This window comes from Elephas maximus, chromosome 20 (assembly GCF_024166365.1).
Source record: "Elephas maximus indicus isolate mEleMax1 chromosome 20, mEleMax1 primary haplotype, whole genome shotgun sequence".
Classification (NCBI taxonomy): Eukaryota; Metazoa; Chordata; class Mammalia; order Proboscidea; family Elephantidae; genus Elephas; species Elephas maximus.
The window spans coordinates 52941984-52969740 of record NC_064838.1 but is presented as its reverse complement, the minus strand read 5'-3'; the positions used below and the strand labels follow the sequence as shown (position 1 = coordinate 52969740).

At 55.5% G+C, this 27757-nt stretch overlaps 1 protein-coding gene across 9 annotated transcripts in view; it reads left to right on the top strand.

The window, feature by feature from the left end:
* Window positions 1-27333, top strand: part of PLXNB1 (plexin B1) — a 35043-nt gene extending 7710 nt beyond the window's left edge. For 8 of the 9 annotated variants that reach the window (XM_049862579.1, XM_049862577.1, XM_049862572.1 and 5 more), the window contains 34 exons: window positions 416-544; window positions 670-770; window positions 1078-1210; window positions 1483-1639; window positions 1890-1998; window positions 2074-2182; window positions 2594-3280; window positions 3481-3603; window positions 3801-3923; window positions 4307-4400; window positions 4488-4660; window positions 4822-4973; window positions 6324-6429; window positions 6627-6763; window positions 7017-7193; window positions 7444-7615; window positions 7801-8043; window positions 8663-8839; window positions 8914-9062; window positions 9750-9850; window positions 9946-10163; window positions 10291-10469; window positions 10637-10703; window positions 10950-11096; window positions 12577-12745; window positions 12991-13094; window positions 13170-13254; window positions 13406-13578; window positions 13760-13920; window positions 14012-14159; window positions 16130-16194; window positions 16320-16395; window positions 17999-18073; window positions 18736-27331. In XM_049862579.1, the coding sequence (XP_049718536.1) occupies window positions 416-544; window positions 670-770; window positions 1078-1210; window positions 1483-1639; window positions 1890-1998; window positions 2074-2182; window positions 2594-3280; window positions 3481-3603; window positions 3801-3923; window positions 4307-4400; window positions 4488-4660; window positions 4822-4973; window positions 6324-6429; window positions 6627-6763; window positions 7017-7193; window positions 7444-7615; window positions 7801-8043; window positions 8663-8839; window positions 8914-9062; window positions 9750-9850; window positions 9946-10163; window positions 10291-10469; window positions 10637-10703; window positions 10950-11096; window positions 12577-12745; window positions 12991-13094; window positions 13170-13254; window positions 13406-13578; window positions 13760-13920; window positions 14012-14159; window positions 16130-16194; window positions 16320-16395; window positions 17999-18073; window positions 18736-18840 (5124 nt within the window). In that variant the 3' untranslated portion in view covers window positions 18841-27331. Of the gene's footprint in view, window positions 1-415; window positions 545-669; window positions 771-1077; window positions 1211-1482; window positions 1640-1889; window positions 1999-2073; window positions 2183-2593; window positions 3281-3480; window positions 3604-3800; window positions 3924-4306; window positions 4401-4487; window positions 4661-4821; window positions 4974-6323; window positions 6430-6626; window positions 6764-7016; window positions 7194-7443; window positions 7616-7800; window positions 8044-8662; window positions 8840-8913; window positions 9063-9749; window positions 9851-9945; window positions 10164-10290; window positions 10470-10636; window positions 10704-10949; window positions 11097-12576; window positions 12746-12990; window positions 13095-13169; window positions 13255-13405; window positions 13579-13759; window positions 13921-14011; window positions 14160-16129; window positions 16195-16319; window positions 16396-17998; window positions 18074-18735 lie in introns of all 9 variants that reach the window. The other variant, XM_049862581.1, reaches the window with a different exon arrangement.
* The last annotated feature ends 424 nt before the right edge of the window (window positions 27334-27757 follow it).

The following is a 27757-nucleotide window of genomic DNA, read 5'->3' as shown; positions in this document are numbered from 1 at the left end:
CTTAGGGTCTTTAGGGGAGTGGGCGAGTAGGAATTGGGCTGCTGGGGACCCAGCCTGGGCAGAGCTACCCCTGTGACCCCTGGGGCTGAGGTATGTGACCTATCTAGGAGGGTCCAGCCCCTCCTGGATGGACCTGTGATCCTCTTCCCAGGACTGGGTGGCATTTATCTGACACCCCCCCTCCCAAGACTGATTGGTGTGACCTGTGACGCCTCCCTCCCCAATCCAGGGCTGGGAGGTATGACCTGTCCTCCTCCCAGGGCTAGGAGGTATTTATCTGTGACTTGTCCTCCAGGGTTGGACAGTGAGTGCCCAGGAGGAAATTCTACCTGCACATTGCTTCATTGGGAGGGTCCTGGGCCCAAGTCCTGTGGCCATGGACTGGGGCCCCAGACCTTGTGGTGTCTAATCTCAGGTTTACTTGGGCCCGGGCAGTGATGGCCAGCCATACTCCACACAGACCATCCAGCTGGGGTCTGCAGTGAGCAGGGACCTCACCTTTGATGGGGCCTTTGAGCACCTGTACGTCATGACCCAGAGCACAGTGAGTGCCAGGCGAGAGTCGGGGCATGGCTGCTGGGAGGGGCCTCTGGGTGTGGCTGGGGCCCCATATGTGGGTGAGCTGCTGGTGTTTGGATTGCTGGCTTCAGGTCCTTTTTGCTATCACAGCTTCTCAAAGTTCCTGTGGCCTCATGTGCCCAGCACCTGGACTGTGCATCTTGTCTTACTCAGAGGGACCCTTACTGTGGGTGGTGTGTGCTCCTTGGCCGGTCAGTGCTCTGCCAACCCCTGACCCCTTCCTTGACTCCAGCTCCAAGCCAGCCTCATACCCTCATGATCCTGCATAATTGCCTGGCTTGGGATTCGGCATCCTTGGCCCTTTACTCTCAAGCCCCCGTTCTCCACCTTGGGCATCAGTACCCTGCCCGGGCAGACACAGGACCCTGGTGCCACAGCCCACTTGAGGACCCTCCCCAAGTCCCTCATGACAGCCTTTGGGATTATAGGTGTCCCTGCCCTGTGAACTCCCAGTGGCCCTGTGAGGGTCACGGGTGCACGGTGGTCATTCTCGCTCAGGTGCAGCCGCCGCTCTGAGTGCTCACGGGGCCAGGGCCCAGAGAGGTGGCTGTGGAGCTTCCAGCCGGAGCTGAGCTGTCTTCGAGTGGCAACCGTGAGTCCTGCCAACATCAGCCGAGAGGAGAGGAGGGAGGTGAGTGACCAGGGCAGGGCGGGGACCCTGGTGGGGAGGGCCCTGGTGACGGGTAGAGACCTTAGATTTTGGTGTCAGGTGCACAGGTCCTTGCATAAGTCATGTGTCTTGGAACTTCAATTTTTCCTTCTTTTACTAACCCAGACCCCAGAAGTGTTTGTGAAGACTTGGGGGCTGGCGGCTGCAGTGCCCACCCACAGTGGGTGCCTTATCCACGTGAGCCCTGGTCTTCTGCCTGATGCCCAACGGTGTGTCCTGGGGTCTCTTGGCAGATTTTCCTGTCGGTGCCAGACCTGCCTCCCTTGCAGCCTGAGGAGTCGTATTCCTGCCACTTTGGGGAGCACCAGAGTCTGGCCGTGCTGACCAGCTCTGGGGTGAAGTGCCACTCCCCGGATCCTAGCGAGTCCCCAGCACTGCCAAAAGGAGCCGGTGGGTGAACCGGTGCTCCCGTCTTGTTCCAAGGGGTGTGGTTGGGTGAGGTGTGATTCTAGACAAAGAATCTTCTCTGAGTTCCTGCTAATCCCAGCCCTCTGAAGTCCCCTGTCTGTGCCCTGTGGGCTGTGTCCCCCCAACCCTCCCCATGTTGAGTGCTGATTGCTGTCTGTGTGATTGTGGGGTGTTGGTTGTGGGTCTGAGCACCCCTCCCCATTCCTCAGCCCGGCCCCCTGCCCCTTTGTAGACCACGTCTCTGTGAGTGTGGAACTCAGGTTTGGCACTGTTGTGATCGCCCAAGCCTCCCTCTCCTTCTATGACTGTGTGGCAGTCACCGAGCTCCGCCTGTCTGCACAGTGAGTTCCTCACCCTGACCCCCAGCCCCTGGGCTACCCTGTGGCAACCCCTGCCCCATGGCTGTGCTCTTGCAGGTGCCAGGCCTGCGTGAGCAGCCGCTGGGGGTGTAACTGGTGTGTCTGGCAGCACCTGTGCACACACAAGGCCTTGTGCGATGCTGGGCCCATGGTGGTGAGCCAACAGGTGAGCATGACCCCAGGCTGGGCTCCACAGGGGGCGTGGGGTCCCCAGTGTGAAGGTCTCTCTGCCGACCTGGGGTTTGTGTACCTGCCTACCCATGTGAGAGTCTGTCTGGGCACCTGAGCTGCTGTATGTGTGACGGACTCATTGGCAAGCAGCTGCCAATACGTCCTGCCTGTTTTGGGAGAGGACGTTTGTAGCTGAGAGGCAGGGAGGTCTAGGCCTTGGGCCCCGCTCAGCACAGGCACCCCGGAGCCTGCCCTCCCCCTTTCTCCTTTGGAGAATTAACGGGCTGTTTTTGTTTCTCTTTTCCTTGGTCTCCTTTTCTCTTAACACACCCTTTGCCTACCTGCCACCTGCTCCTGTGCCTGCCTGCTGAGTGGCCCATTCTGTCTCTCTCTGCCTCCCCTTCAGAGCCCGCTTCTTTCTCCAGCTCCTTCTGCAGGAGATGTGCCCACCCCCTTCCCACCCACAACCCCCAAAACCGCAGTCACCCCTGCTCCTGACACCCTTCCCATGGAACCTGGGGCTCCCTCCCTGGCCACAACTTCAGATACCCCACCTGGGGCCAGGCCCTCCCTACTTAGCCCCTGGGGGCCAGGGACAGGCCCTGGCCCCATACCTGCCCCCACCCCCACAGAGTTGCCTTTCCGTGAGGAGCCCTCCCCTCCAGGCCCCCACAACAGACCTGGTACCGCTGTGTCCATCCCCACTGTCTTCGGACCCACGGCCACACCTGAGGATCTCCTGGCCCCCCACCCACCACCTTCAGATGCAGCAGCACTGCCCCCTGTCCCTGCAGACCCTGGCCCTGAGAACCCCCCTTCTGTGATACCCCTGGACCAGCCCCATGGCACTGCTCCTGCCACCACTTTCCCAGGGGCCGTGAGCTCCACGAGGCCGGCTCTGGACTGGCTAACGAGAGAAGGCGGCGAGCTGCCGGAGGCGGACGAGTGGACGGGAGGTGACACGCCCGCCTTCTCCACTTCCACCCTCCTCTCAGGTGATGGAGACTCGGCTGAGCACGAGGGCCCTCCTGCCCCCCTCATCCTCCTGTCCAGCCTCGACTACCAGTACGACACCCCCGGGCTCTGGGAGCTGGTGAGGCCAAGCCCAGGAAGGGGCCTCCAGGGAGGGTCAAAGGGAAGATGCAGCCCCTTGCTTGCCTGGCAATTCTGTGTTGGCAGGACTGAGGGCAGGGTGGGGTCTGCTGCCCCATGCCGCCTCACCCTGGGGCCCAGCCTGGAGAGGACTGAGGGGCGGGGTGGGGTCCATGGACCACATTGCTCTTGGGCCCGCAGGAAGAGGTGGGCTGGGGTGCGAGTGCCTGCCCCTGTGTGGAGAGCGTCCAGGGCTCCATGCTGATGCCGGTCCTCGTGGAGCGCCAGGTCCACCTGCTAGGCAGGAACCTGCGCCTCTTCCAGGTGAGTATGTCCTGCTGGCAGGTGTCCTTGAGGCCTCTGTGGCTGTTCACAAACTGTACATCAACCCAGGGGCGGGGGGGGCGGGTCTCCTGGAAGCAGGAAGAGGGCAGGGCATCAGCCCAGGGGTGTGGCTGGGGAACCTGGGGGTTTACTGGACTTACTGAAGCTGCCCCAACAGCTGTGTCCTCTGCCCCCAGGATAGCCCTGGAGACACTGAGTGTGTGATGGAGCTGGAGGGCCGTGAGGTGGTGCTTGCAGCCCGGGTGGAGTGTGAGCCACCTCCAGATACTCGGTGTCATGTCACGTGCCAACAGTACCAGGTGCAGACCACGAGTGCCGGTGTGGCAAGGGGGCACTGGCCATAGGCTGGCCACCAACCTCAGCTGGCTGCACCACGCTTATCCTGGCCCAAGCTCTGACCCTGCGTCCTCAAAGGGCCTCATGCTCCAGCTCTAACCTCCGACCCCAAGACCCCATGGGGTCACTGCACCCTTTGCCCATATAATTTCCTGCACCCCAGCTCTGCCTGTCACCCTGTGACCCAGGAGGGCCCTGTACCTCTGCTCTGACCTCTGACCCTGTGTCCCCACAACTAGTCATTTCAGTCCTTTCTCTGAGTACCGCTTCCTCTCCTCAGCCCAGCCTGGTACCTCCCCCAGCCCCAGGCTCTGATGGCAGTCTTTCCCCACCACCATCTCTCTAGCTCAGTTATGAGGCTCTACAGCCAGAGCTCCGTGTGGAGCTGTTTCTGCGCCGGGCCGGCCACCTGCGTATAGACAGTGCTGATGGGCTGCACGGTGAGCCCCCTGGGGGCCGCTGGGGCTGGCAGGAGGCAGCAGGGCTCTTCCATGCCTGCCTCTCACACTCATCTCTGCCATCCCCAGTCGTGCTCTATGACTGCTTTGTGGGACACGGGGACTGCAGCCGCTGCCAAACCGCCATGCCCCAGTATGGCTGTGTGTGGTGCGAGGGAGAGCGTCCACGATGTGTGGCCCAGGAGGCCTGTGGCGAGGCTGAGGCTGTGGCTACCCAGTGCCCTGCACCCCTCATCCACTCGGTGTGTTGAAGCGCGGGTACTTCCCTCCCTCACTGCTGCTCTTGGAGGGAGGAAGGGTGCTGTGAGTGCAGAGGGCCCAAGGGTGGGAGGCTGGAGCCGCCTCTCCAGGCCTCCAGGGGTCGACAGGTGGATAGAGGTGAGCAGTCCTTGTCCTGGAACAGGTGGAGCCACTGACTGGGCCTGTGGATGGAGGCACCCGTGTCACCATCAGGGGCTCCAACCTGGGCCAGCATGTGCAGGATGTGCAGGACACGGTCAGGGTGGCTGGTGTGCCCTGTGCTGTGGACGTCCAGGAGTATGAGGTCTCCAGCAGGTGAGCTGGCAGAACCCAACAGAGCAGGCATACCCTGCTCAGGACTACCCATCTGCCCTCCCCCTCCCCTTTTCCTTGGCTCTGGTGACAATGCCTCAGTGCTTGAGATTGCCACTGAGACCTTGGAGCACCTACCTGCAAGTTCCTGGCCTGGGCTACTGGGGCAGGGGGTTGGTTCATCCCTGGACCTACCTGGGGCAGGGTTGCTGCCCAGGGCTGACAGGTGGCTCTGCCTTCTGGCTCTGTGTGGGTGTCCTTACCTGGCTTTCAGAGTGACCATTGATATAGTCATGGTAACAGGTCTGAGCCCTCAGATAGCTGTGCTCAGGGGCTGGTCTCCCTGCCAGCTGACCATTCTTCCCCAAGCGCTCCCCTGAGCTGAGCCCCACAGGAGGGTGGATGTGTGGCACACTTGCTGAGTGTCTTGCTCCTCTGTCCAGTCCCGGGGACCCTGCTGCTCACGGCAGGTCCCAAACCAGGCTGAATCTCAGGGTTAGCTGGAGCGCCTGTCTATAACCAACCCAGAGCAAGTCCTTAGACCCCAATCAGAGATCTGGATTTAATAAGCCATAGAATCTGTATTTTTTAGCAAGGAGCCACTTTGTTAGAGCATGTAGTTTTTCCCCCAGATGTGTTTTGACTGAAAACCTCAGGTGATTGTCTAGGCTGTTAATGATTCCAGAAACATAAACTTAAGTAAAATTTGTGAAGTACTTTATAAAACGATTAAAGCATACTCTGGCTGAAGCCTCTTCTGAGTAGTTCACACATCATGCATTCAATTTTCCTGGAGCGTTTGCAGGGACTGTGGCAATATCAGAGTTGAGCCCCCGCAGGCCTAACATTCTGGAAATTAATTTGCTCCAAACTTCTGTTTTCTGGCTGAGAATCATCATTTTTGTAGAGAGTTTACTTTCCCTTCACGTTAGTCCCCAGGTCTAACTAGATCTCTCAGGGACTTTTTTTCCATAGAAAATAATGTTTCTACCACATTGTGGGTGTTGCTGGCACACGGTGATGGTGGAGGATGCGGGAGGCTGGCCAGGCCCACTCAGCTCAGCAGTTCACCCTCACGACCAGCCTGACAGGGCTACCTTATAAATTTGCTCCACAACAAAGAGATAAATTCCTGCTTGTTGGGGGCCTGGGGGGTTGCAGTTGGCTGATTGAAATCACAAGTAGGAATCTTCAGATGTGAAAGCCTACCATAAGGAATTCCCTTCAAATCCAGCAGCCTCGTGGGGGAAGAGGGAGGAGACTGCCTGGCCTTGCGGGGCAGGGAGGGGGCAGCCAGGACAGTTGGGGGGCCCTAGGTATAGCCTGGGCCCCCAGCCTACCATGTCCCCACAGCCTTGTCTGCATCACGGGGCTCAGTGGGGAGGAGGTGAAAGGCCCTGCAACCGTGGAGGTGCCAGGAAGAGGACATGGTGTCTCCGAGCACTACTTTGCCTACCAGGTGCCTGGCTGCCGAGCCACCCCCACTTCCAAGGGGCCACCCCCTCTGGTGGCTGCTCCTGGCCCATCAGATTTTGTTTGCTTCATAGGGCAGTTCTTCCCCTCCACCCCAGGGCCCTCTTCTCTGCCTCAGGCTCCCCCTGCCTTGCGGTTTGTGGGCTGATACCTTTCTGCCTCTCTCTGTCCCCCTCCTCACAGAATCCAGAGGTGTACTCCATCTTCCCAGCCCGTGGCCCCAGAGCCGGGGGCACCTGCCTCACCCTGCATGGCTCCAAGCTTCTGACCGGTCACCTGGAGGACATCCGTGTAGTGGTTGGAGACCAGCTGTGTCACCTGTGAGAGCTGCTGCTCATCCTGGAAAAATCCATATGCTCCAGTGGCATGGGGAGGCAGAAAAGAGGAAAGGGCCAAGAAAGGGGGAAAGGGCCAAGGGGGCTCCCTCTGACAGCGGCCAGACCCCCTGAGGCTGGGGAGTGAGCTGAGGCTTGAGTGGGTCCTGGATGCCATGTTCTGAATCTTCCCCTTCCCCTTCCTGCGCCCCTTCCAGTGATGCCTGGCCAGCCCTTCCACTCCCATCTTCCTCCCCAGGCTGCCGGAGCAGCAGTCAGAGCAGCTGCGCTGTGAGACCAGCCCACACCCTGCGCCTGCCACCCTCCCTGTGGCGGTGTGGTTCGGGGCTACTGAGCGGAGGCTCCAACATAGCCAGTTCCAATACACTTCAGACCCCAACATCACCTCTGCCGGCCCCGCCAAGAGCTTCCTCAGGTGCATGGCATGTGGTGGGGGTGATGGGAATTGTTGCAACTCCAGCATATAGGGAGGCTTGTAGGGCTTTACGTGGGGTTAGGAATCGGATGCTGCCAGTAGGGAGAGGGGCCCATGTGGCTTGGGATTAGGGCTGAGCTACCCCAGCAGGACCAGGCTGGGCTTTAGAGCCTGGGTCACATACGCCATGAGGAGTGGAAGCTGCCTGTGTCCCATGGCCATGACGAGTGGCTCCCGGGCTGTGTTTCAGCGGAGGACGTGAGATACGGGTCCGTGGCCAGAATCTGGATGTGGTGCAGACACCAAGAATCCGAGTGACTGTGGCTCCAAAAGCACTGCAGCCTGGCCAGGGGCTTGGTCGGAGACGCCGCATGATCCTGGAGACAGCGTGCCCCCCTGGAGCCTCCTGTGGTGGTCAACATGTAGGACACCCTGGGCATCCCCTGCCTGCACTGGGCTAGCTGCCACCCACCCTTTGCCCCACACCACACCCTGTGGACAGCCATGGATGGCTGGTGCCAGAGGAGGCCCTCCCTAGCTCTGCTTGGCTCCCTTGCCTCGCGTCCCCTCAGCTGACCCTCCCCTGTCCTCCCTCCCTCCGCACCAGTTTGAGGAGCCCTGTCGTGTGAACTCGTCCCAGCTCATCACGTGCCGCACGCCTGCCCTCCCGGGCCTGCCCGAGAGCCCCTGGGTCCAGGTGGAATTTGTCCTTGACAACCTGGTCTTTGACTTTGCAACACTGAACTCCATGCCTTTCTCCTATGAGGCTGACCCCACACTGCATCCCCTCAACCCAGAGGACCCCACCACACCATTCCGGCACAAGCCTGGGAGCGTGTTCTCTGTGGAGGTACTGCTCCCACTGGGACATGGTGGGCCCCACACCCCTCACTTGCTGGACAGCACTGCTAGGGGGCATGGTAGGGCAGGGGCCAGTAGATGGACTCGCTCCTTGTCTTTCATGGGGGGTGGTCCAGTGAGGGCTGCAGGGCTGGTGACACACGTTGTCTGACTGATAATGTGTAAATGGCTCGGCACATGCAGTAGAGTTGCTGCAAGGTGTGAGCACAGTAGGTGACTGGGCCCGTACCCGTTTGTCAGCATGACTCTCATGTTCTGACAGGTAGTAGGTGGGCCATCAGACAAGGAGTAGGGACTCTGACTTTGGTGGGTACGATTTTGGGGATACTCTTATAGCAAGGGTGTCTAGATTTTTAGTTATGGAGAAGCTAAGACCTCAGGAAGGATAGGGAAGGGCAGAGAACGGTCACGGGGAGGGGCCTGGAGGGCATCCCCTGATTGTCAGCCCTTGTGCCAGGGGAAGAGGTGCTGAGGGGCCATTAGCCCCGCTCCTGGAGAGGGGTCCCAGGATCGTCTTTCCCGTGTGTGTAGGGGGGCAAGATCTGAGTGACCACCTGCTCCTTCTCTTGGGGGAGGGTCTGAGTGGTCAGTGACACCCCATGTTCCAGGGGGAGAATCTCGACCTGGCAATGTCCAAGGAAGAGGTAGTGGCCATGATTGGGGACGGTCCTTGCATGGTGAAGACGCTGACCCGGCACCACCTGTACTGCGAACCTCCCACAGAGCAGCCTCTGCCCCAGCACCATGCCTTCCGGGAGGCACCTGATGCTTTGCCCGAGTTCACGGTCAGTGGACAGGCCACGGCTAGGCTGGGCCTCGGGTATTTGGTGAGCCCTCGCTCACAGCTGGCTCCCTGCAGGTACAGATGGGCAACCTGCGCTTCTCCCTGGGCCGTGTACAATACGATGGCGAGAGCCCCATGGCCTTTCCCGTGGCAGCCCAGGTGGGCTTGGGAGTGGGCACCTCTCTTCTGGCCCTGGCTGTCCTCATTATTGTCCTCATGTACAGGTTGGTGCAGCTACAAGCAGCTGGGCTGGCTGGGGCAGTCAGTGGGGTGTGGTTGGATTGGGAAAGGGCAGGCCAGACCAGGGGTCAGCAAACATTTTCTGTAAAGGGCCAGAGAGTAAATATTTTAGGCTTTGTGGACCAGGTGGTTTTGTTGCAACTATACAACTCTGTCATTGTGGTGCCATGACAGCTGTGTTCCAACAAAACTTTATTGACCAAAACAGGCAGGGGGCCCGATTTGGCCTGGTTGTAGTTTGCCAACCCCTGTGCTAAACTGTGCTGGGTTAGACCTCGCATGGGTGGGTGTGACTTGCCTGGGATAAAACCAACCAAACCCACTGCCTTGAGTCAATTCTGACTCATAGTGATCTGTAGCACAGAGTAGAGCTGCCCCATAGGGTTCCCAAGAGTATAAACCTTTATAGAAGCAGTCTGCCACCTCTTTTTCCTGTGGAGTGGATGGTGGGTTCAAACCACCTACCTTTCAGTTAGCACCTAAGCGCTTAACCACTGTGTCACTAGGGACAGGCTAAATTGTCCTGGATTAGGCTGTGGCTGGGCTGTGTGTGGATGGGTGTGGATAGGTCAGACTGTAGCTGGAGCTGGGTTAGGCAGGGCTGGGCTAGGTGGGCCAGCAAGGGCTCTGGCCTCCTCTGGCCTTCTGTCAACCTCCTTGGTGCTGAGCAGGAGGAAGAGCAAGCAGGCCCTGAGGGACTACAAGAAGGTGCAGATTCAGCTGGAGAACCTGGAGAGCAGTGTGAGGGACCGCTGCAAGAAGGAGTTCACAGGTGAGGCCATGGGGCCAGGCCCCACTGCCAGGGCGCCGCTTGGGCCAGCTGCCTTCACATGGGATCCTTGCCCCAACCCCTACCTCTTCTGACAGACCTCATGACTGAGATGACCGATCTCACCAGTGACCTTCTGGGTAGCGGCATCCCCTTCCTCGACTATAAGGTGTACGCTGAGAGGGTCTTCTTCCCTGGGCACCAGGAGTCACCCTTGCACCGGGACCTGGGTGTGCCTGAGAGTAGGCGGCCCACTGTGGAACAAGGGCTAGGGCAGCTCTCTAACCTGCTCAACAGCAAGCTCTTCCTCACCAAGGTGCCCTTGCCCTCTGGCCCCACCCTTGGCCCCAACTCACTCCTGCCTGGACTCTCCCAGCCCCACCTATTTCTGTCCTGCCATTTCTGAATTTGCCCCCCTATCCCATCCCCTGTCCCCGGCCCAGTTCATCCACACACTGGAGAGTCAGCGCACCTTCTCAGCGCGGGACCGGGCCTACGTGGCGTCCCTGCTCACAGTGGCACTGCATGGGAAGCTTGAATACTTCACTGACATCCTCCGCACCCTGCTTAGTGATCTAGTGGCCCAGTACGTGGCCAAGAACCCCAAGCTGATGCTGCGCAGGTCTGTGTGGCTGTGGGAAGCAGTGGGGTGGGTGCCAGGGCTGGGCAGGCTGTGGGTGGTGGGAGCCAGGAGCTGAGGCAGGGCTTCTGGGGCTTTGGGGCCTGCAGACTAGAGAGCCCCACAACCCCGCCTGGTGGCCCTGACCCTCCCGTTCCCTGTCATCCCAGGACAGAGACTGTGGTGGAGAAGCTACTCACCAACTGGATGTCTATCTGTCTCTACACCTTTGTGAGGGTGAGGGAGGCAGAGGTGGGTGGGCCCCCCAAGGGAGGGTCAGGACTCTAACCGCTAAGCCTTTGGCCCCCACAAAGCTGGTGCACCTGTGCTGGTCAGACACTCCTACCCAGTGTGTCCTCAGGCACCTTAGCTGTCAGCAGCCTGTGTCCTCTCCTCTTCCCCCGTGTGTGGTGTGTCCTGTACACCTCTGTCCTGTGCCTTTCACCTGCCTGGGGGGCCCCTAACTGCCTGACACTCCCCCAGGACTCAGTAGGGGAGCCTCTCTACATGCTATTCCGAGGAATTAAGCACCAAGTGGACAAGGGACCGGTGGACAGTGTGACAGGCAAAGCCAAATACACCCTGAATGACAACCGCCTGCTCAGAGAGGACGTGGAGTACCGTCCCCTGGTGAGGGTGTGCGTGTGTGCGTGCGTGCGTGCATGTGTGCGTGTATACGTGCATGCGGGCATGCGTGCGTGCGTGCATGGACTTGTGGTCTGGAATATCAGTCACTGGTGAGGTCTATGAAGGTGAGGATGTGTGGGTGTGTGGTTAGGGATACCAGCCCTTGGTGAAGGTCACCCTCTGGGTTTGGCTGGAGGGGAAGGAGGTAAAGGTCTGTCACTGGGTCCAGGGACTCAGGGAGTGGGCTCGGGGACAGGACACCTGGCTGGCTTGCTCCCTTCGGCTGAGGTATTGGTGAAAGACATAACATGGCCAAACTCGGGCCTTCGCACGTCTGGTTTCATTTAATATTTCCAGAAGCCCCATGAGGGCATCCCTGTTAAATATGTATTAATAGATGAACAAAACTGAGGCTTGTAGAGCTTTTTGGTAGGTCATGTGCTAATTAATAAGTCAGTGCTAGTTAATAAGTAGTAGACAAGGTCCGAAAGCAAGTTGCTCTTGGCTGCTGGGCTGCATTCTTTGACTGCAGTGTCCCTGAAGCCGAGGAGGGACTGGCGAGAACTGGACAGACCTGGGGCTGAGACAGAGGTCCTGGCTCCAGGAAATCCCCTGGGATCCTGGTGGCTATAGGAAGGGCCCAGGAGGTGGAGATTTGTGTGTGGGAGGTAGAAGGGCAGCCGCAGAGAAGGGCTGCAGGGCTTAGGCCCCAGGGTGGCAGACTGACCCAGCTTCTGGTATATGTGTCTGGGGACAGAGCCAACCTGACCTGTGGTCCCTGGAGAGAGGCCTTTAGCTTAGCAGGATAGAGGTTCGAGGGCCAGAGCTTAGGGATAGGACATCAGAGGGCACTCAGACTTGGGATGGAGTCAGGGTGGTCACAGGACCTGGGGAGGAGCTGGCTCTGCCCTGGACCAGTCTAAGTCCTTGCTGTGCCCAGGGCCTGGGTGTTTGCCAGACCACCATCTCAGCATCTGGCCAGGGAAGTGGTGTATCCAGCATGCTGGCAGACTGGGCTCAGGAGCCACCGTGGCCAACATGCTTGTCATTTCCCTCTGGGGTTGTTTCTCCTTAGTTACTTCAGGAAAATTCCATTCAGTCTCCACTAAATCTACTCCTCTGTCAGGGTGGGGGAATCCTTGCTTTCTGTGCACTCCCCTCAGCTTCCTCAGCCTGCCAGCCGAGACAGGATCTTTGGAGGCTGAGTTGGGAGGGGTCCGTCATCACTCATTGTTTTCTGCCATTCACCCCACAGATATTTACTGGTACAGTGCTAGGTGCTGGGTCACAGAGCAGAGACTGTCGCTGCTCTGGAGGGAGGTAGGCAGGTGAAGAGATAAGAATTAGGGACTGTTTGGCACTTAGAGGTCAGAGCTGGGCAGGAGGTCGTGGCCTCCTCATGGGTTGTACCTGTTCCTGGCCATGCGTCTTTGTCATCCCACATGTGGCCTGGGCCCTGACGGCTCCCATATGTCCTGTGTAGACCTTGAATGCGCTGTTGGCTGTGGGGCCTGGGGCAGGAGAGGCCCAGGGCATGCCTGTGAAGGTCCTGGACTGTGACACCATCTCCCAGGCCAAGGAGAAGATGTTGGAGCAGCTTTATAAAGGCGTGCCTCTTGCCCAGAGGCCGGACCCCCGCACCCTGGATGTTGGTGAGGGTGGGGGGAGTGCTAGTCTGGGGACCTGAGCTACCATTGGGGTGGGCGCTGGCTCTGGACACCTCTCCAGGGATGAGCTCTCAGCTGGTGAGGGGCCCCTGGTCCTGCTGGTGGGGTGGGAAGACTGGGTAGAGCTGCCCCCTGATGGAGAGGCCAGTGTCCCTGTGAAGGAGGAGACAGTCTTACTGTGGGAAGGGTGTCCTGGAAGCCCTGGACCAAGTCCCATCATGCCATCGCAGAGTGGCGGTCTGGGGTGGCCGGGCACCTCATTCTTTCTGACGAGGATGTCACCTCGGAGGTCCAGGGACTGTGGAGGCGCCTGAACACCTTGCAGCACTACAAGGTGGGAGAGGTGGGAGCTGGAGGAGGGGTGTGGTGTGGTGGGGCTGGTGGAGGGGTCACCAACTGTGGCCAGCAGGTCCCGGATGGAGCAACTGTGGCACTCGTCCCCTGCCTCACCAAACATGTTCTCCGAGAAAACCAGGATTATGTCCCCGGAGAGAGTGAGTGCCCCCTGCTCCATCACTGTCTTCTACCCTTGCTTTGCCCATCCCCTCACCCAGGTGCCCCCACCCCTAGAGTGTTGGCAGGTCCCTGGGGGCCCAGGGAAGGTGGTGCCTGATGAGGATGATGAGCTGTGGGGTCCTGGCACAGGGACCCCGATGCTAGAGGATGTGGATGAGGGGGGCATCCGGCCCTGGCACCTGGTGAAGCCAAGTGACGAACCGGAACCACCCAGGCCTCGGAGGGGCAGCCTTCGGAGCGGGGAGCGAGAGCGAGCCAAGGCCATCCCTGAGATCTACCTGACCCGCCTGCTGTCCATGAAGGTGGGCGGGGAGACTGGTTGGGGCTGGGAGCAGGGCCAGGGCAGGCAGTGATGTCTGGGCTGGGGGACCTTGGGGTTAGGTTGGGGCTCACACGGGTGGAGTGCCACCAGGTGGCAGAAGGCTGGCCTAGTGCTGAGGTCCCCTTGCTGACAGCCACTCTCCCCTGGCCCGTTACGCACAGGGTACTCTACAGAAGTTCGTGGACGACCTGTTCCAGGTGATTCTCAGCACCAGCCGTCCCGTGCCGCTTGCTGTGAAGTACTTCTTTGACCTGCTAGATGAGCAGGCCCAGCAGCACGGTATCTCCGACCAGGACACTGTCCACATCTGGAAGACCAACAGGTGGGGGCGGGGCTGGGTAGACTCGAGGCCTGTGTGGGAGTCACCCCCTGCCCCCTACCACACTCACTGGCTGCGCTTGACCCACCTGCAGCTTGCCACTGAGGTTCTGGATCAATATAATCAAAAACCCGCAGTTTGTGTTCGACGTGCAGACGTCTGACAACATGGACGCGGTGCTTCTCGTCATCGCGCAGACTTTCATGGATGCCTGCACCCTGGCTGACCACAAGCTGGGCCGGGTAAGCATGCTCTGGGTGGGCATGGAGGGGCAGCGTGGGCAGTGCTGTATATACACACAGATTCCAGGAGGATGGTGAAGGCCACCCCCTGGAATGACTCTAGGCACCCCCAGGAGAGGCTGCTCTGGGGGCTTCCTAGGAGGTGGTGATGCCTCAGTCATGAGATGAGCAGCGTTGGGGACACCATATGCAAGCTCACAGAGTTACATGGGCAGCAAGCGCAGCCGGGTGTGGCAGGGCCTGGAGTGCTGCAGGCTGTGGGTGGAGGCCACCATGACTTGGTGAGGCTCACCCTGTGGGCAGTGGGGAGCCACTGCAGGGCTGGGAACGTGGAGTGGCCTGGTCAGACGTGAGAGTTAGGCCCAGCACCCTGGTGATCGTACAGTGGGCAGACTAGAGCCTGAAAATCCAAAGAGGTAGCTACAGCTGTCCTCGCACGAGCAGGGACAAGGTTCAAGCTGGTTATAAGAGTACAGGGCAGGCGGAATCTGTAGGTTGTGCTGACAGGTTGGACGTAGGGTCTGAGGGAGAAGAGGGGTCACATTCAATACCAGCCTGTGGCTTTGGAGAGCTCAGACTTGGAGGAGGTGAGCCTGAGGCATTAGTGGGGCACCAGGTGGTTTCCAAGTAGAGAGGTGGCTCTGCCGCCCCAAAGCAGCTCCCAGCTGCCTGGTGGGTTTGACTCCGTGGGAGTGGTGGAGAGGAGAGTCCAGGGCATGCCCGTGTGTGAGGAGGGATGTGTTGAGAAGGGAAGCTGGGAGGAAGGCAGAGAGAGCCATCAGGCAGCACTGAGGGTGGGAGTGTGTTGTCACAGTAGCCAAAGCCAAGAGAATCCTGTGACAGATGTGGGGTCACCAGTGTCTGCTTAGGTGCCCAGTGGGCAGGGCCCTCTCGGCATCATAGGTCCATCAATGGGGCTCTGCTTAACTCAGACCCCTGGGCCAGTGCCAGCCTGGGGCCTTTTTATAGATACGTCTCTTGATCTCTGTGAGGAAACAAGATGGAAAGCTTTACTGCATAGTGTTGTCTTTTGGAAGCCATTTTTGTTCCATGTGCAATCATCATTCTCTGATGAGCTAAGAACCCCAGGGCCACACCAGGACCTATGGCCACCTCCAGGGGTGGGTGCTAGGTGGTGGTGGAGTGTTTTGCCTGATCTTCACACTGCCTCCCTTTCCAGCAAAACAGCAAATAGCTCCTGGGTAGCTCAGGAATAGTCCAAACCACGCATGGCAAGGGTCCCCCATACAGAGAACTGATGACGAAGCACGCCCCTGTTCACGTGAGGGTGGGTGGGTGTCACCCTCGTGGTCTTGCTTCACCCTCCCAGCAGCTTTAGGGTGAAACAGCAGGTTGAGAGAAGTGAAGTTTACTGCCCAGAGCCACAGCTGCTGGGGCTGAGCTGGGGTTTGAACCAAACCACATTGGTGGTAGAGGCTGTGCCTTGGGTGTGTTAAAAGTTGTGGGCTCTACATCTGAGAGACTTGCCTCACATTCTAGCTCAGCCATTTGGGAGTGAGGTGGTCTGGGGCAGTTTAAATAATTGTCTAGGTCAGTTTTCTCATTTTGAAAATGATTAAACGGGACTCAATGACAAGGCTTATGGAAGAGCAGCATTAGGGCCCCTCACGGCTCTGCACCTTTCCCACCATGTGCCGCTCCTAGCTGGCTCCATGCAGGATCCACGTGGAGGCACGTAGAGCTGAGAAATGGCCTCAGATTAACAGGGAGAAGCTTGAGGTGAAGACATCAGAGCCTGGACACTGGAGGAAGGGAGAGCGCAGGAGAGGACTTGGCAGAAGGAAACGGGCTAGGGTGACCAGCTGTCCCGCCGCGTTGGGACGGTGGGGGTTCCTGGGGCAAGGACTTTCAGTTTTAAAACTCAGTGCTGGGAACACAAGGAAGCCAACTGCCCTAACAGGGGCTCTCATTCCTGTTTCCTCTTTTGCCACCTTCCTCCTGGCGCCCAGGACTCCCCCATCAACAAACTTCTGTATGCTCGGGACATTCCCCGTTACAAACAGATGGTGGAAAGGTACTACTGGATAGAAGGGGAATTGGTGGGTGGGGATTGGTGGGTGTGGCAGCCGAAGCCCAAGGGTGGGCACTGGTGGGCTGGGGAGTGCCCTTGTTTGCTGCAGCCCCTGCGGTCTCTGGCAGGTACTATGCAGACATCAGACAAGCCATCCCGGCCAGTGATCAAGAGATGAACTCCATCCTGGCTGAGCTGTCCCGGGTAAGGCTCTCCCTGGCTTCTTGGGTTGGGCATAAGCCTCCTGCCATGAGGGCCCTGCCCCCTTCACATCACTACTTTGCAGGGAAGCTCTTGGGCCCTCAGTAGCCCTGTGAGCTGGTCGGGGCAGGACACGTACCATTGTGATACGTGCAGAACATTCCAGCTGCCACTGTAAAGGAACAGGGGCTCCAAATATCTTAGAGCAAGCAGTCACCTAACCTGGCAGCTGCCACCTAACCTGGCTTGGCCAGGTGCTTGAATTCCTGCAGCTCTTTTTGGGGTGGGTGGATGAGAGATCCAAGACAGAAAGGTGACTGGGATTCAGCTCTAGGACTGTGGGTCTGGAGCCCATGTCTTCCTACTGTCTGCTCCCCTCAGAGTCTTAGACATGCCCCCACCTACTCCTAAAAAAAAAAGCAGCCCAAAAATGTAAGCTCCTGGGTCTTGATAGACAAGCTTTCTGAAGTGATGATGGCGCTAATCACCACCGTGATGATCATAGCACCTACGATTTGAGAGTGTTGCTGTGTGTCAAGCCCTTCATGGGGTGCTGTGAGGATCTCATTTGATCCCCACGAGAGCTCCACAGATTAGGTGGTACCAGCTCCATTGTCCAGATGAGGAGGTTGAGGCTCAGAGGCATCCCATTGTGGGGCCTGGGAGGGACCTCAGGAAAGAATGGAGTGAGATCAGAGCAGGATCACACTGGGCTCACAGCCTGCTGCGAGCGTTATCTGGCCTGCTGGGCTCCGTAGACACTGGGATGGCAGAGGGTCCAAGCTGGAGCCTGGAGGCAGGCAGAGAGGCAGGGCCACAGTGGATACCGCAGGTTCTGCTGCTGAGCTCTGCCCACCTCACTTTGCCCATTCCATGCCCCCTAGTTCTCTGGGTGGGTGGGAAGGGGCTGGGGGTATGGCTTCTTTAAGGTTTGGGACTGGAGCCCCAAAGTGCCTCAGGAAACTGCAGACCTGGGGTCTCTCCTGACCAAGGTGCCTGTCTCAGCTCCCCAGTGCTGCTGTAACAGAAATACCACAAGTGGGTAGCTGTAAAGAACAGAAAGTCATTTTCTCACAGTTCAGGAGGCTACAAGTCTGAATTCAGGGCACCAGCTCTAGGGGGAGGCTCCCTGTTGTCTCTGGGGGAAGATCTGTTTCAGTTTCTGTAGGCCCAATTTTCCTCCCTTCCTTGGCGATCTCTATGTAGCAGCTGTGTTTTTCCCATTTATGTTTGTTTCTCTGTGTCTAATCTGCTCTTTAGGTTTAAGTCATTAGGTTTGAGACACACCATACATTGATATGGCCTCATTAACATAACAAAACATTATTCCCAAATGGGATTATATCCACAGGTAGAGGGATTAGGATTCCAACACATATGTTTTGGGACACAATTCGATTCATAACAAGGGCCCTGTGGCTCTCTCCTGTCCCCAGCTGAGCGTACCCTGGGCCGGGCTCCCTGGTCTGCAGAGGGGCTCTGCTTCCCACTGCAGCGTCTATCCCTTCCTCCGCTTCCCGGAACTCCTCCTCCGCCCTCCCTGGGGTTCTGGGGTTCCTCCGGTGGCTGGCTGTGCCTCTCACCTCTCATCTGGCCTCCTCCCTAGAACTTCTCTGGAGACCTGGGGGCACGAGTGGCCCTGCACGAGCTCTACAAGTATATCAACAAATACTACGACCAGGTGGGCAGGACCGTGGGCCGGGATCGGGAGGCCCCACCTCAGGTCATTCCCTGGGAGGCTGAGGGGATGCTGTGAGAGGGGGTCTGGCCCTGTGATCCAGGCTGGGAGGCCTTGGGGTCGCCCCCAGACACAGAGTAGGGAGGGCGGGGCCCCTTGGCACTTTGGGAGTGCATCCATGAGGTATGCTCCTGGTATTGGCTGGGCTCATACCTGCCCCACTGCTCCTGCCAGCTTCTCAGCAGGGCTCGTAGGTGTGGTGGAGGGGAGGGGATTGAGGTGATGGTGTGCAGTCAGCTGTGTGTTGTGCATGGCCACCTCTTGGGGTGCCGGCCCTGCTGGGCTGCTTGGCTGCCAAAGAGGGGGTCCCGGTGGAGGATCACAGCCTGGCCTAGGAGCAAGAGTGGAGGAGGCATGATGGGGCCAGTAAGGGGCTGCCTGGGGTTTCCTGACTTCCCTTACTAATCCTTAAGACCCACGGCAACTTGGCTATTATGATTTCCTCTCACCAATGAGGCCCTGAGGTCACAGGTAGTAAGTGAGGTGAATCACAGCTTCTCTGGACCCCTACCCCAACTGTGCTATAGCACCTTAGGAGGTCTGTTCAAGGCTACGGCAGACAGGCAGGAGGGCTCTCCTCACTTGGGTGGGTGTCTGCATTTCAGATCATCACGGCCCTGGAGGAGGATGGCACAGCCCAGAAGATGCAGCTGGGCTACCGGCTCCAGCAGATTGCAGCCGCTGTGGAAAACAAGGTCACAGATCTGTAGGGCTTCATGAGCCCTGGCCCGCTGTTGCCTTAGCCCTGCCTAGGCAGGTCTGGAACCATGAGGGGAGACACCACCTTCTTAGATGCTGTAGTGACTGACAAGCAGGGTTAGTGGAAGGTGGGCTCCCAGCCTCCCAGTGCCTCTGGCCTGGGCCCTGTGGGACCCATTTTGCAGGCCCTGAGGTACATAGGGTGACACCCAGCCTGCTCCCCAAGCCCAGTGCCCTGTGGGCTACTTCCTATGGGACGCCTGTCTGTGGGGAGTTGGGGACCAAGGGCTTCCAGAGAGTGGCCAGAAAGGGAGACTGTACTACACCTGTACACTGGCCTTTGTTCCACCGGGGTTCAGAGAGGATGAGGAGAGCCTCCACCCACCCTGCTCCATCATCCCTGACCTGAGATTAGCTGCCTCTGGCCTTGTTGCTGCTGCCACATTCCTAGGCCTGAGAAATGGACGCCTTTCCTAGGCCGCCACAAACTGATGCCTCAGCAGGGCTGGCTGCCTCAGGACCACCCTGCCTCACAGGCAGCCAGCAGTGAGGGGCATCTGCTACAGGGTGCCTTGGGGAGAGGGGTGGCCCACTGACCAGCTCTTCATTAAAGAATAACACACTGCATGGAGTCAGGCTTTGATGAATGGGCTTAGCCCAGCCCCCGCCTAGTATGAGGGTGGCTGCTGTGCCTGGCAGGCTCCAGAGGGAGGTGGTGTCTGCACCCTGGTGTGGGCTCATGGCCCCCAGGTACTGCGCCAGGCCCTAGGGCTGGCTGGACTCTCCTTAGCCTCTGGGCAGGGCCTCCTGGGTCAGAGCTTCTGTGAAGGAAGCGAGATGTTCCTTTAGGGCAGGGCAGGGCAGAGAGGCCAGCCGCCCAAGGTGAACAGGTCTGCCATCTCAGAGGGGCCTGCTTCATCTGTAGTTTGGAGTGTTCTGCAAGTTGCGTTCCACTTGTCTTCCAAGGAACTGGGAAAGATGGCATCGTTACAGGCGGCTCTAGGCAGAGTGGGTCTTACGGGTGCTTTTTTGTGGTCCTGTTTCTGGGCTGCCCTAACCCCTCTAGCCTGGAACATTCATTTTCAGGGACTACCCGGTTACTGGGTTGCCTTCTAAACCAAGGCGTCTTGGGGTGGGGGGCTCCTAACACAGCTGCCTGCCTGCGTGAAGGCCACCTTGTGTGTGTGTGTGTGTGTTTAATTATTTGTAGCTGAAGGTGGGCTTTGAGACTGTCCTAGCTGGATCCTGTGTGGCTGGAGTCCCCTTGACTGAGACCATCCTCTACCTCTGCAGAAAGCCCGCCTGCTGAAAACAGGCACACTGAGGGTCCCTTAGCCCTGAGGTCTTCAGAATCCCACCCCCTTGACCCTCTACTTCCTTCCCCTGCCTATAACTAAGACCCTACCCTCCCTCTCCCTCTGACATAGAGGCCCCAGCTCCTGCTCAGGGATCTTTGTTGAGGATTTGAAGAGACAGAGGCAGATATGATTCCAGGGGGTCACCTCTGCCTCACCTTGTGGCTTTAAACAACAGAAATTTTTTTTTTTTTTTTTATCCCCGAAGTCCTTGTGCCTGCGACAGCAAGAGCCACACTGGTCTTGTCCATGTCGGGTGGTGTTGCAGCTGCTGCTCTGCATTGGTTCTAATGTCTTTCCTTCCCCATTCTGGTTGATGTCAGAACCCACCCAGATTCGTGTCACAGAGACAGGGGAGCAGTCAGGTGCCATCAGTTTGGGAGCATGTGAACTTCAGTCTCTCAGATGAGAGGGTGGCCCCAGCCAGAAGGTTTGCATAGTCACTCAGAATGGCTCAGATTCTCCCTATTGGCCGCTCTGGCCAAACCGTGGGGTTGATCCCCTATCTTGACTATCTCAGGAGTGGGGCCAATGAGAATTCAGCTTAGGGTGGACATCGAGCAGGTGCAGAGGACAGGCAGCCTTGGTTAGCACCACAGGGTCTATGACAGACCCGTACCTCTGTCCCAGGCTCAGGCCCATTGGTCCTGGGAGGTGTGTAATGGGGGCAGGTGAGGACTCTGGGAGAGAGCCACGTACCTGCATGCCTGGGCACGTACACAGGAGAGTGAGTGCTGCATAAGCCGTGAGTCATTCGCTCTCTCTCATGTCTCACCCCTCACAGAACATTGTTATAATAACAGCTAGAAAGAAAAAAAGCCTTCTACAATAAGACAGGAAATTCCAAGTCATTACTTAAAAGCCATGGATCAGAATGGAGATTCCAGCACTAATAGGACTTTGTGATTGTTCACATGGGTCTTGCCTAAAATGTCATTGTAAGACACTTGTCATTCACTTTGCTCAATCTTTTCTTACTGTTTTCTCATCAAGATCACAGAAGTGTGCCTTCATTACTACGTTTTTCACAAACACGTTATTGTACGAAGGGACTTTGCTCCCAGTTTTCACTGGGGACTCCTTACGGGGTTTATGGAGTGATCTGCTGTATTAAGAGAACTCCCACCAACTTAAATATTGGGGTCATTGTCCAAATGGTTAGAAGAGGCAGGAATTTTGTATTTTTACTAATTTTTGGCATTGAAAGACTCATGTGCTGATTGATGTATCACTGAATTTGAGCTGATAAATATCAGAATCATGATGAAAACCACTTGAGTCTTTGGGGATGGGCAGGACTCTGGATCTTCCTGGCCACTGGCTTTCAGCTGTGCCAGGCCAGCTCTGGTGGCTGCTGATGCTGTGCTTCAGGTCCCCTCCCACTGCCCAGGCTCCCCTGAGGCCAGTACATTAAAGAACAAATGCAGACCCAGACCCCTCTGGCTTAGCTGACTGGCGGTGTTTCCTGGATATCCCTTTAAAACTGTTATGTCCTAAATAAGGATGGTGGTTTATCCAATTCCCAATGTTTACAAAAATCCAAGGCAAAACTATCCTCATGATGCTTGAAAGGGTATTTATTACATGATTGGGATTCTGGGGATTTATTTGGGGCTCTATTGTTTGGGTTATCTGGTTGATATGTACACTTGAAAGGAAACAGAATGATCTGTGGGCTGCCCCAGCTGCCATAAAGAGAACTTCCGTCTGCAGGTCAGAGTGTGAAGCAGAGGCCATCCAGGTGTCCTGGCCACAGGTGAGTGTGAAGTTGGAGGGTACCTGTTGCCATCTTCTGGTCATAGTATGGAATTTATCAGCTGCAGAAGTTTCTATGTGGGGAGCTCTTTAGAAAGTTAGAACAATGGGCAGCCTATTCCAAATTCAGAAGCGCTAGCTAGGGCTGACTAATCTTACCTTGTTACTAAAGTTAATTCTGGGTTTAGAGTTAAAATACGTCTAAGGAGAGAGTTGAGATAAGGTAACAGTGAGTGACCATCAGGAAAACAGAAACCACTCTAGGTGTTTTGAACAGAGGAACTTTAAATACAAAGGGATTGCATTTAAATACAAAGGGATTGGTTACAGAAGTGTTGGAAGGGCAAAGGGGGAGTGCAGTTATCTAGATTAGTGATTACGGAAGCCTCTCTCAGCCCTCAGCTGGCAGAGGGGACAAGGGTGTTACCCTGCAGCCCAGGACAGCTGTGTGGCTGGAGCATTTTGCTGCAAGAGTCTGGAAGCCCAAGCTATGAATCAGTGCCCCTGGGCACCCTGTTGCCACAGTGAGTGAGGCCACCGTGAGGACAGGATTCATGCCCCCTTCCTCATTTCTTCTCCATCCCCAGTCTCCTGTCTTCCCCACGATCTCAAGCCAGGGAGAGAGTGACAGGAGCCCTGCTCTGGAAGGCAGGAGACCTGGACCCCAGTTTTTCATGTGCTGACTGGCTGTGTGACCTGGGATTGGCCCTCTCTGGGCCTCTGGGGAGAAGGACAGAGATGTCCTGGCATGTGGCAGGAGCCCTCGGTAGGGTACCTGTGTTGTGGGCTTGCGTCTCAAGCTGGCATCTGGCAGGATTTAATGAGGAAATGCCCATTAAGTGCTGGATTAGTCCAGCTTCTGGCAGGAAACTGATGGCATCCCCAGGAGATGAGAGTCTAACGAGGTGACTCCTTACAGAGCTCTGGGCATAAAGGAAGCCAACAAAGGGTGGTGAAGCACGGTCGTTACCAGCCCTAGGCCTCAAGGGGCTGGGATTGGGTAGTTATTGGGACCACTGGGGGCTGTCGCTGAAAGAGGGGCCCTCACGAACCAAGGCCTTAGGAGGAAGACAGCAGCCACTGCCCCCCTGCAGCTTGGCAGGGAGGATGCTGATGGAGTAAGTACCTTGGCTCCTCTGCCTCCTTGTGCCCAGCCTCCTGTCAGCACCTCCCATTGGCCAGGCCCACATGGAAGCCTGAGGGAAGGGGACCCGGCTGATGCAGACCAGGGGTCAGCTTCTGGAGTAGGGTGGAAGGGGGCTGAGTGGGCCAGAGGGCTAACAGCACATCCAACACCACGCCCTACTGCCCTATAAGGCACATAGTAGGTATGTGTCGTCCAAGGCCACGGGGTGATTGCCAGAGCAGGACTTGGTTTCTGGCCTCCCAGTTCCCAGCTGTTTTCCACCACACCCCACGTCCTGGTGCTCCTTGGCAGGTGCTGCAGTCACCTGAAGAACTTCTGAACCCCGGTTTCTTAGGACTGATTTGGTCTCCTTGCCTTCTGTCCAGGCTGGGTGGGATTAGGACCCAAGGAAGACACCGAGCTGCAGGCTGTGGAAGGCATGCCTGTCGACAGTGTCATCTCAGGGCAGAAGAATTCAGCCAAGGCAGGGCACAGGGTTCGAGGGCCAGTGCATTTGTGTTTCTCACACCAGCAGGAATGTGTGCGTCACTGCCACATGCATGCCCAGAGGGCCCCTCTCACCAGGAAGCTGGTGCATGCGTGCGTGAGTGGGTTAGTGTGTGTGTGTGTGTGCACATGTGTGTATGTGAGTTGCTCTGTGTGTGTCTGTGTGGCACTGGGAGTAGGCAGAGGCTGTGGACTCTTGAAGATGGGTGTCCTGGTGGAAAGCCCTATGGACTCAGCCTGAGAACTGGGCTGTGGCTGGATCCTGCCACTGACCACCTTGGAGCAATACTGTCTCTTTCCTGAGGCTAGGATTTCTAGAAGATGTGGGTTTTAGGCACTTTTTCAGAGGCGGTATCTGTGAAAGCGGTCACAGGAGAAGCCTCAGGGCTTCGAGAGACTTCAAAGCAAGAGCTGGCCCTTCATGCCCCAGGAGCCAGGCCTGACCCTGGCAGGGGTGAGCGGGGCAACTGGCAGGCAGTCTGCTTCCTGCACCTGACATGGCTCCTCTGGGGAGCCGAGGCCAGGCTGAAGGGAGACAGGAGAGGAGAGGGTGCAAAGCAGCAGAGCACACACTTTATCCTGCCTATCCTGAGGCAGAGGGCAGAGTGAGCCCATGGAGAGGGCACACACTGGGGCCAGAAGTCCCAGGTACCCTCTGGGCCTCAGCGCCCCTACGTATATCACGCAGGAAGGCCCACTATGTCACAGGGCCTTTCATCACTGACTCTGGTTTGTGAATCCAAGGGTCAGGAACAGCCAGGGCTGGCCTGGGCTGCCACTTGCCCCATCCCAAGGTGGCCCCAGCCTCAGAGAGGTTTCTGCCTCCTCTTCTCATGCCCAGTGTCTTAGTTATCTAGTACTGCTGCTATGGGTTGAACTGTGTCCCCCCCAAAATGTGTACCAACTTGGCTAGGCCATGATTCCCAGTATTGTGTGGTTGTCTACCATTCTGTGATCTGATGTGATTATCCTGTGTGTTATAAATCCTTACCTCTGTGATGTTAATGAGGCAGGTTTAGAGGCAGTTATGTTAATAAGGCAGGACTCAGTCTACAGGATTAGGTTGTATCTTCAATCTTTTTTGAGGTATAAAAGAGAATTGAGCAGAGAGGAAAGGGACCTCATTACAATCCAGTAAGAAGAGCCAGGATTGGAGCACATCATTTGGACCCAGGGTCCCTACGCTGAGAAACTCCTAGACCCAGGGGAAAACTGATGACAAGGACCTCCCCCAGAACCAACAGAGAGAGAAAGCCTTCCCCCTGGAAATGGCACCCTGAATTTGGACTACTAGCCTCCTAAACTGTCAGAAGCTAAATTTCTGTTTGTTAAAGCCACCCGAAGCATCTGTCAGCTTGTTGTACTGTGGGGGCTTGCATGTTGCTGTGATGCTGGAAGCTATGCCACCAGTATTCAAACACGGGCAAGGTCACCCGTGGTGGACAGGTTTCAGCTCAGCTTCTAGACTAAGACTAGGAAGAAGGACCCAGCAGTCTACTTCTGAAAAAAATTAGCCAGTGAAAACTTATGAATACCAGTGAAACATTGATATAGTGCTGGAAGATGAGCCTCTCAGGTTGGAAGGCACTCAAAAGACTATGGGGGAAGAACTGCCTCCTCAAAGTAGAGTCGACTTTAATGAAGTGGATGGAGTCAAGCTTCGAGGGCCTTCATTTGCTGATGTGGCACGACTCAAACTGAGAATAGCTGCAAACACCCATTAATAATAGGAATGTGGGACGTATGAAATTGTCAAAAATGAAAATGGAATGCATAAACAATACCGTAGGCATTAGTGAGCTGAAATGGACTGGTATTGGCTATTTTGAATCAGAAAAGCATATTGTCTCCTATGCTGGGAGTGAAAAATTGAAGAGGAATGGCATTGCATTCATCATCAAAAAGAACATTTCAAGATCTCTCCAGAAATACAAAGCTGCCAGTGATAGGACTGTATCCATACTCCTACAAGGAAGACCGGTTAATACAACTATTATTCTAATTTACTCACCAACCACTGAGGCCAAAGACGAAGAAATTGAAGATTTTTACCAACATCTGCAGTCTGAAATTGATCAAACATACAATCAATCAAACATGCAGTCAAGGTGCATTGATAATTACTGTCGATTGGAATGAGGAAGTTGGAAGCAAAGAATTGGTAGCTGGAAAATATGGCCTTGGTGATAGAAATAACGCTGGAGTTCGCATGACAGACCAACAAATTCTTCATTCCAAATAACCTTTTTTCAACTACTTAAACAGCAACTATACCTCGCTAGAAGGAATAAACAGGAATCAAATCAACTACGTGTGTGGAAAGAGATGATGGGAAACTCAACATTATCAGTCAGAACACAGCCAGGGGCCGACTGCAGGGGCCATCAATTGCTCATATGCAAGTTCAAGCTGAATCTGAGAAAATTAGAACAAGTCCACCAGAGCCAAAGTATGATCTTGAATATATCTCACCTGAATTTAGAGACTGTCTCAAGAATAGATTTGATGCATTGAACATGGACCACTGAAGACCAGACGAGTTGTGAAATGACGTGAAGGACATCATACATGTAGAAAGCATGAGGTCATTAAAAAGACAGGAAAGAAAGAAAAGACCAAAATGAATGTCAGAAGAGACTCTGAAACTTGCTCTTTAAAGTTGAATAATTAAAGCAAAAGGAAGAAATGATGAAATAAAAGAACTGAATAAAAGATTTCAAAAGGCGGCTCCAGAAGACAAAGTACATGTGCAAAGACCTGGAGTTAGAAAACCAAAAGGGAAGAAGATGCTCGGCATTTCTCAAGCTGAAAAAACTGAATAAAAAATTCAGGCTTCGATTTGCAGTAGTGAAGGATTTTATGGGCAAAGTACTGAACAATGCAGGAAGCATCAAAAACAGATGGAAGGGGGCGGAGCCAAGATAGCGGGATAGATGCTTCCTTCTAGCCCTCTTTACAACAAAGACCCGAAAAACCAAGTGAAATGAATGTATTTGTGACAAGCTGGGAGCCCTGAGCATCAAAGGCAAGCTTAGAAAACAAACTGAGGGGGAGGGGAAGGAAGAGACCGTTCAGAAGCAGAGAGGAGTTACCGGACCTGAATTGCGGGGAGCCCTCAGGCACCATTCCCGGAGCGGCAGCCGTGGTGGCAGCGGGCTGGCACTAGTGTTCAGGTGCAGTTTCCTCAGGGAGAAGCATTGAAAGAATTAACAAGACCAAAAGCTGTTTTTTTGAAAAACTCAACAAAATTGATAAACCATTGGCCAAACTGACAAAAGAAAAACAGGAGAGGAAGCAAATAACCCAAATAAGAAATGAGGTGGGCGATATTACAACAGACCCAACTGAAATTAAAAGAATCATATCAGATTACTATGAAAAGCTATACTCAAACAAATTTGAAAACCTAGAAGAAATGGATGAATTCCTAGAAACACGCTAAACTAACACAAACAGAGGTACTAACACAAACAGAGGTAGAACAACTAAATAGACCCGTAACAAAGGAAGAGATTGAAAAGGTAGTTAAAAAACTCCCCCCCAAAAAATCCCTGGTCCGGACGGGCTTCACTGCAGAGTTCTACCGAACTTTCAGAGAAGAGTTAACACCACTAATACTAAAGGTATTTCAGAGCATAGAAAAGGATGGAATACTACCAAATTCATTCTATGAAGCCATCATATCCCTGATACTAAAACCAGGTAAAGACACCACAAGAAAATTATAGACCTATATCCCTCATGAATGTATATGCAAAAATCCTCAGCAAAATTCTAGCCAATAGAATTCAACAACATATCAAAAAAATAATTCACCATGACCAGGTGGGATTCATACCAGGTATGCAGGGATGGTTCAACATTAGAAAAACAATGTAATCCACCACATAAATAAAACAAAAGACAGGAATCACATGATTTTATCAATTGATGCAGAAAAGGCATTTGACAAAGTTCAACACTCATTCATGATAAAAACTCTCAGCAAAATAGGAATAGAGGAAAATTTCTTAACATAATAAAGGGCATTTATACAAAGCCAACAGCCAACATCACCCTAAATGGAGAGAGCCTGAAAACATTCCCACTGAGATCAGGAACCAGACAAGGATGCCCTTTGTCACCGCTCTTATTCAACATCGTGCTGGAAGTCCTAGCCAGAGCAATTAGGCTAGATAAATAAAG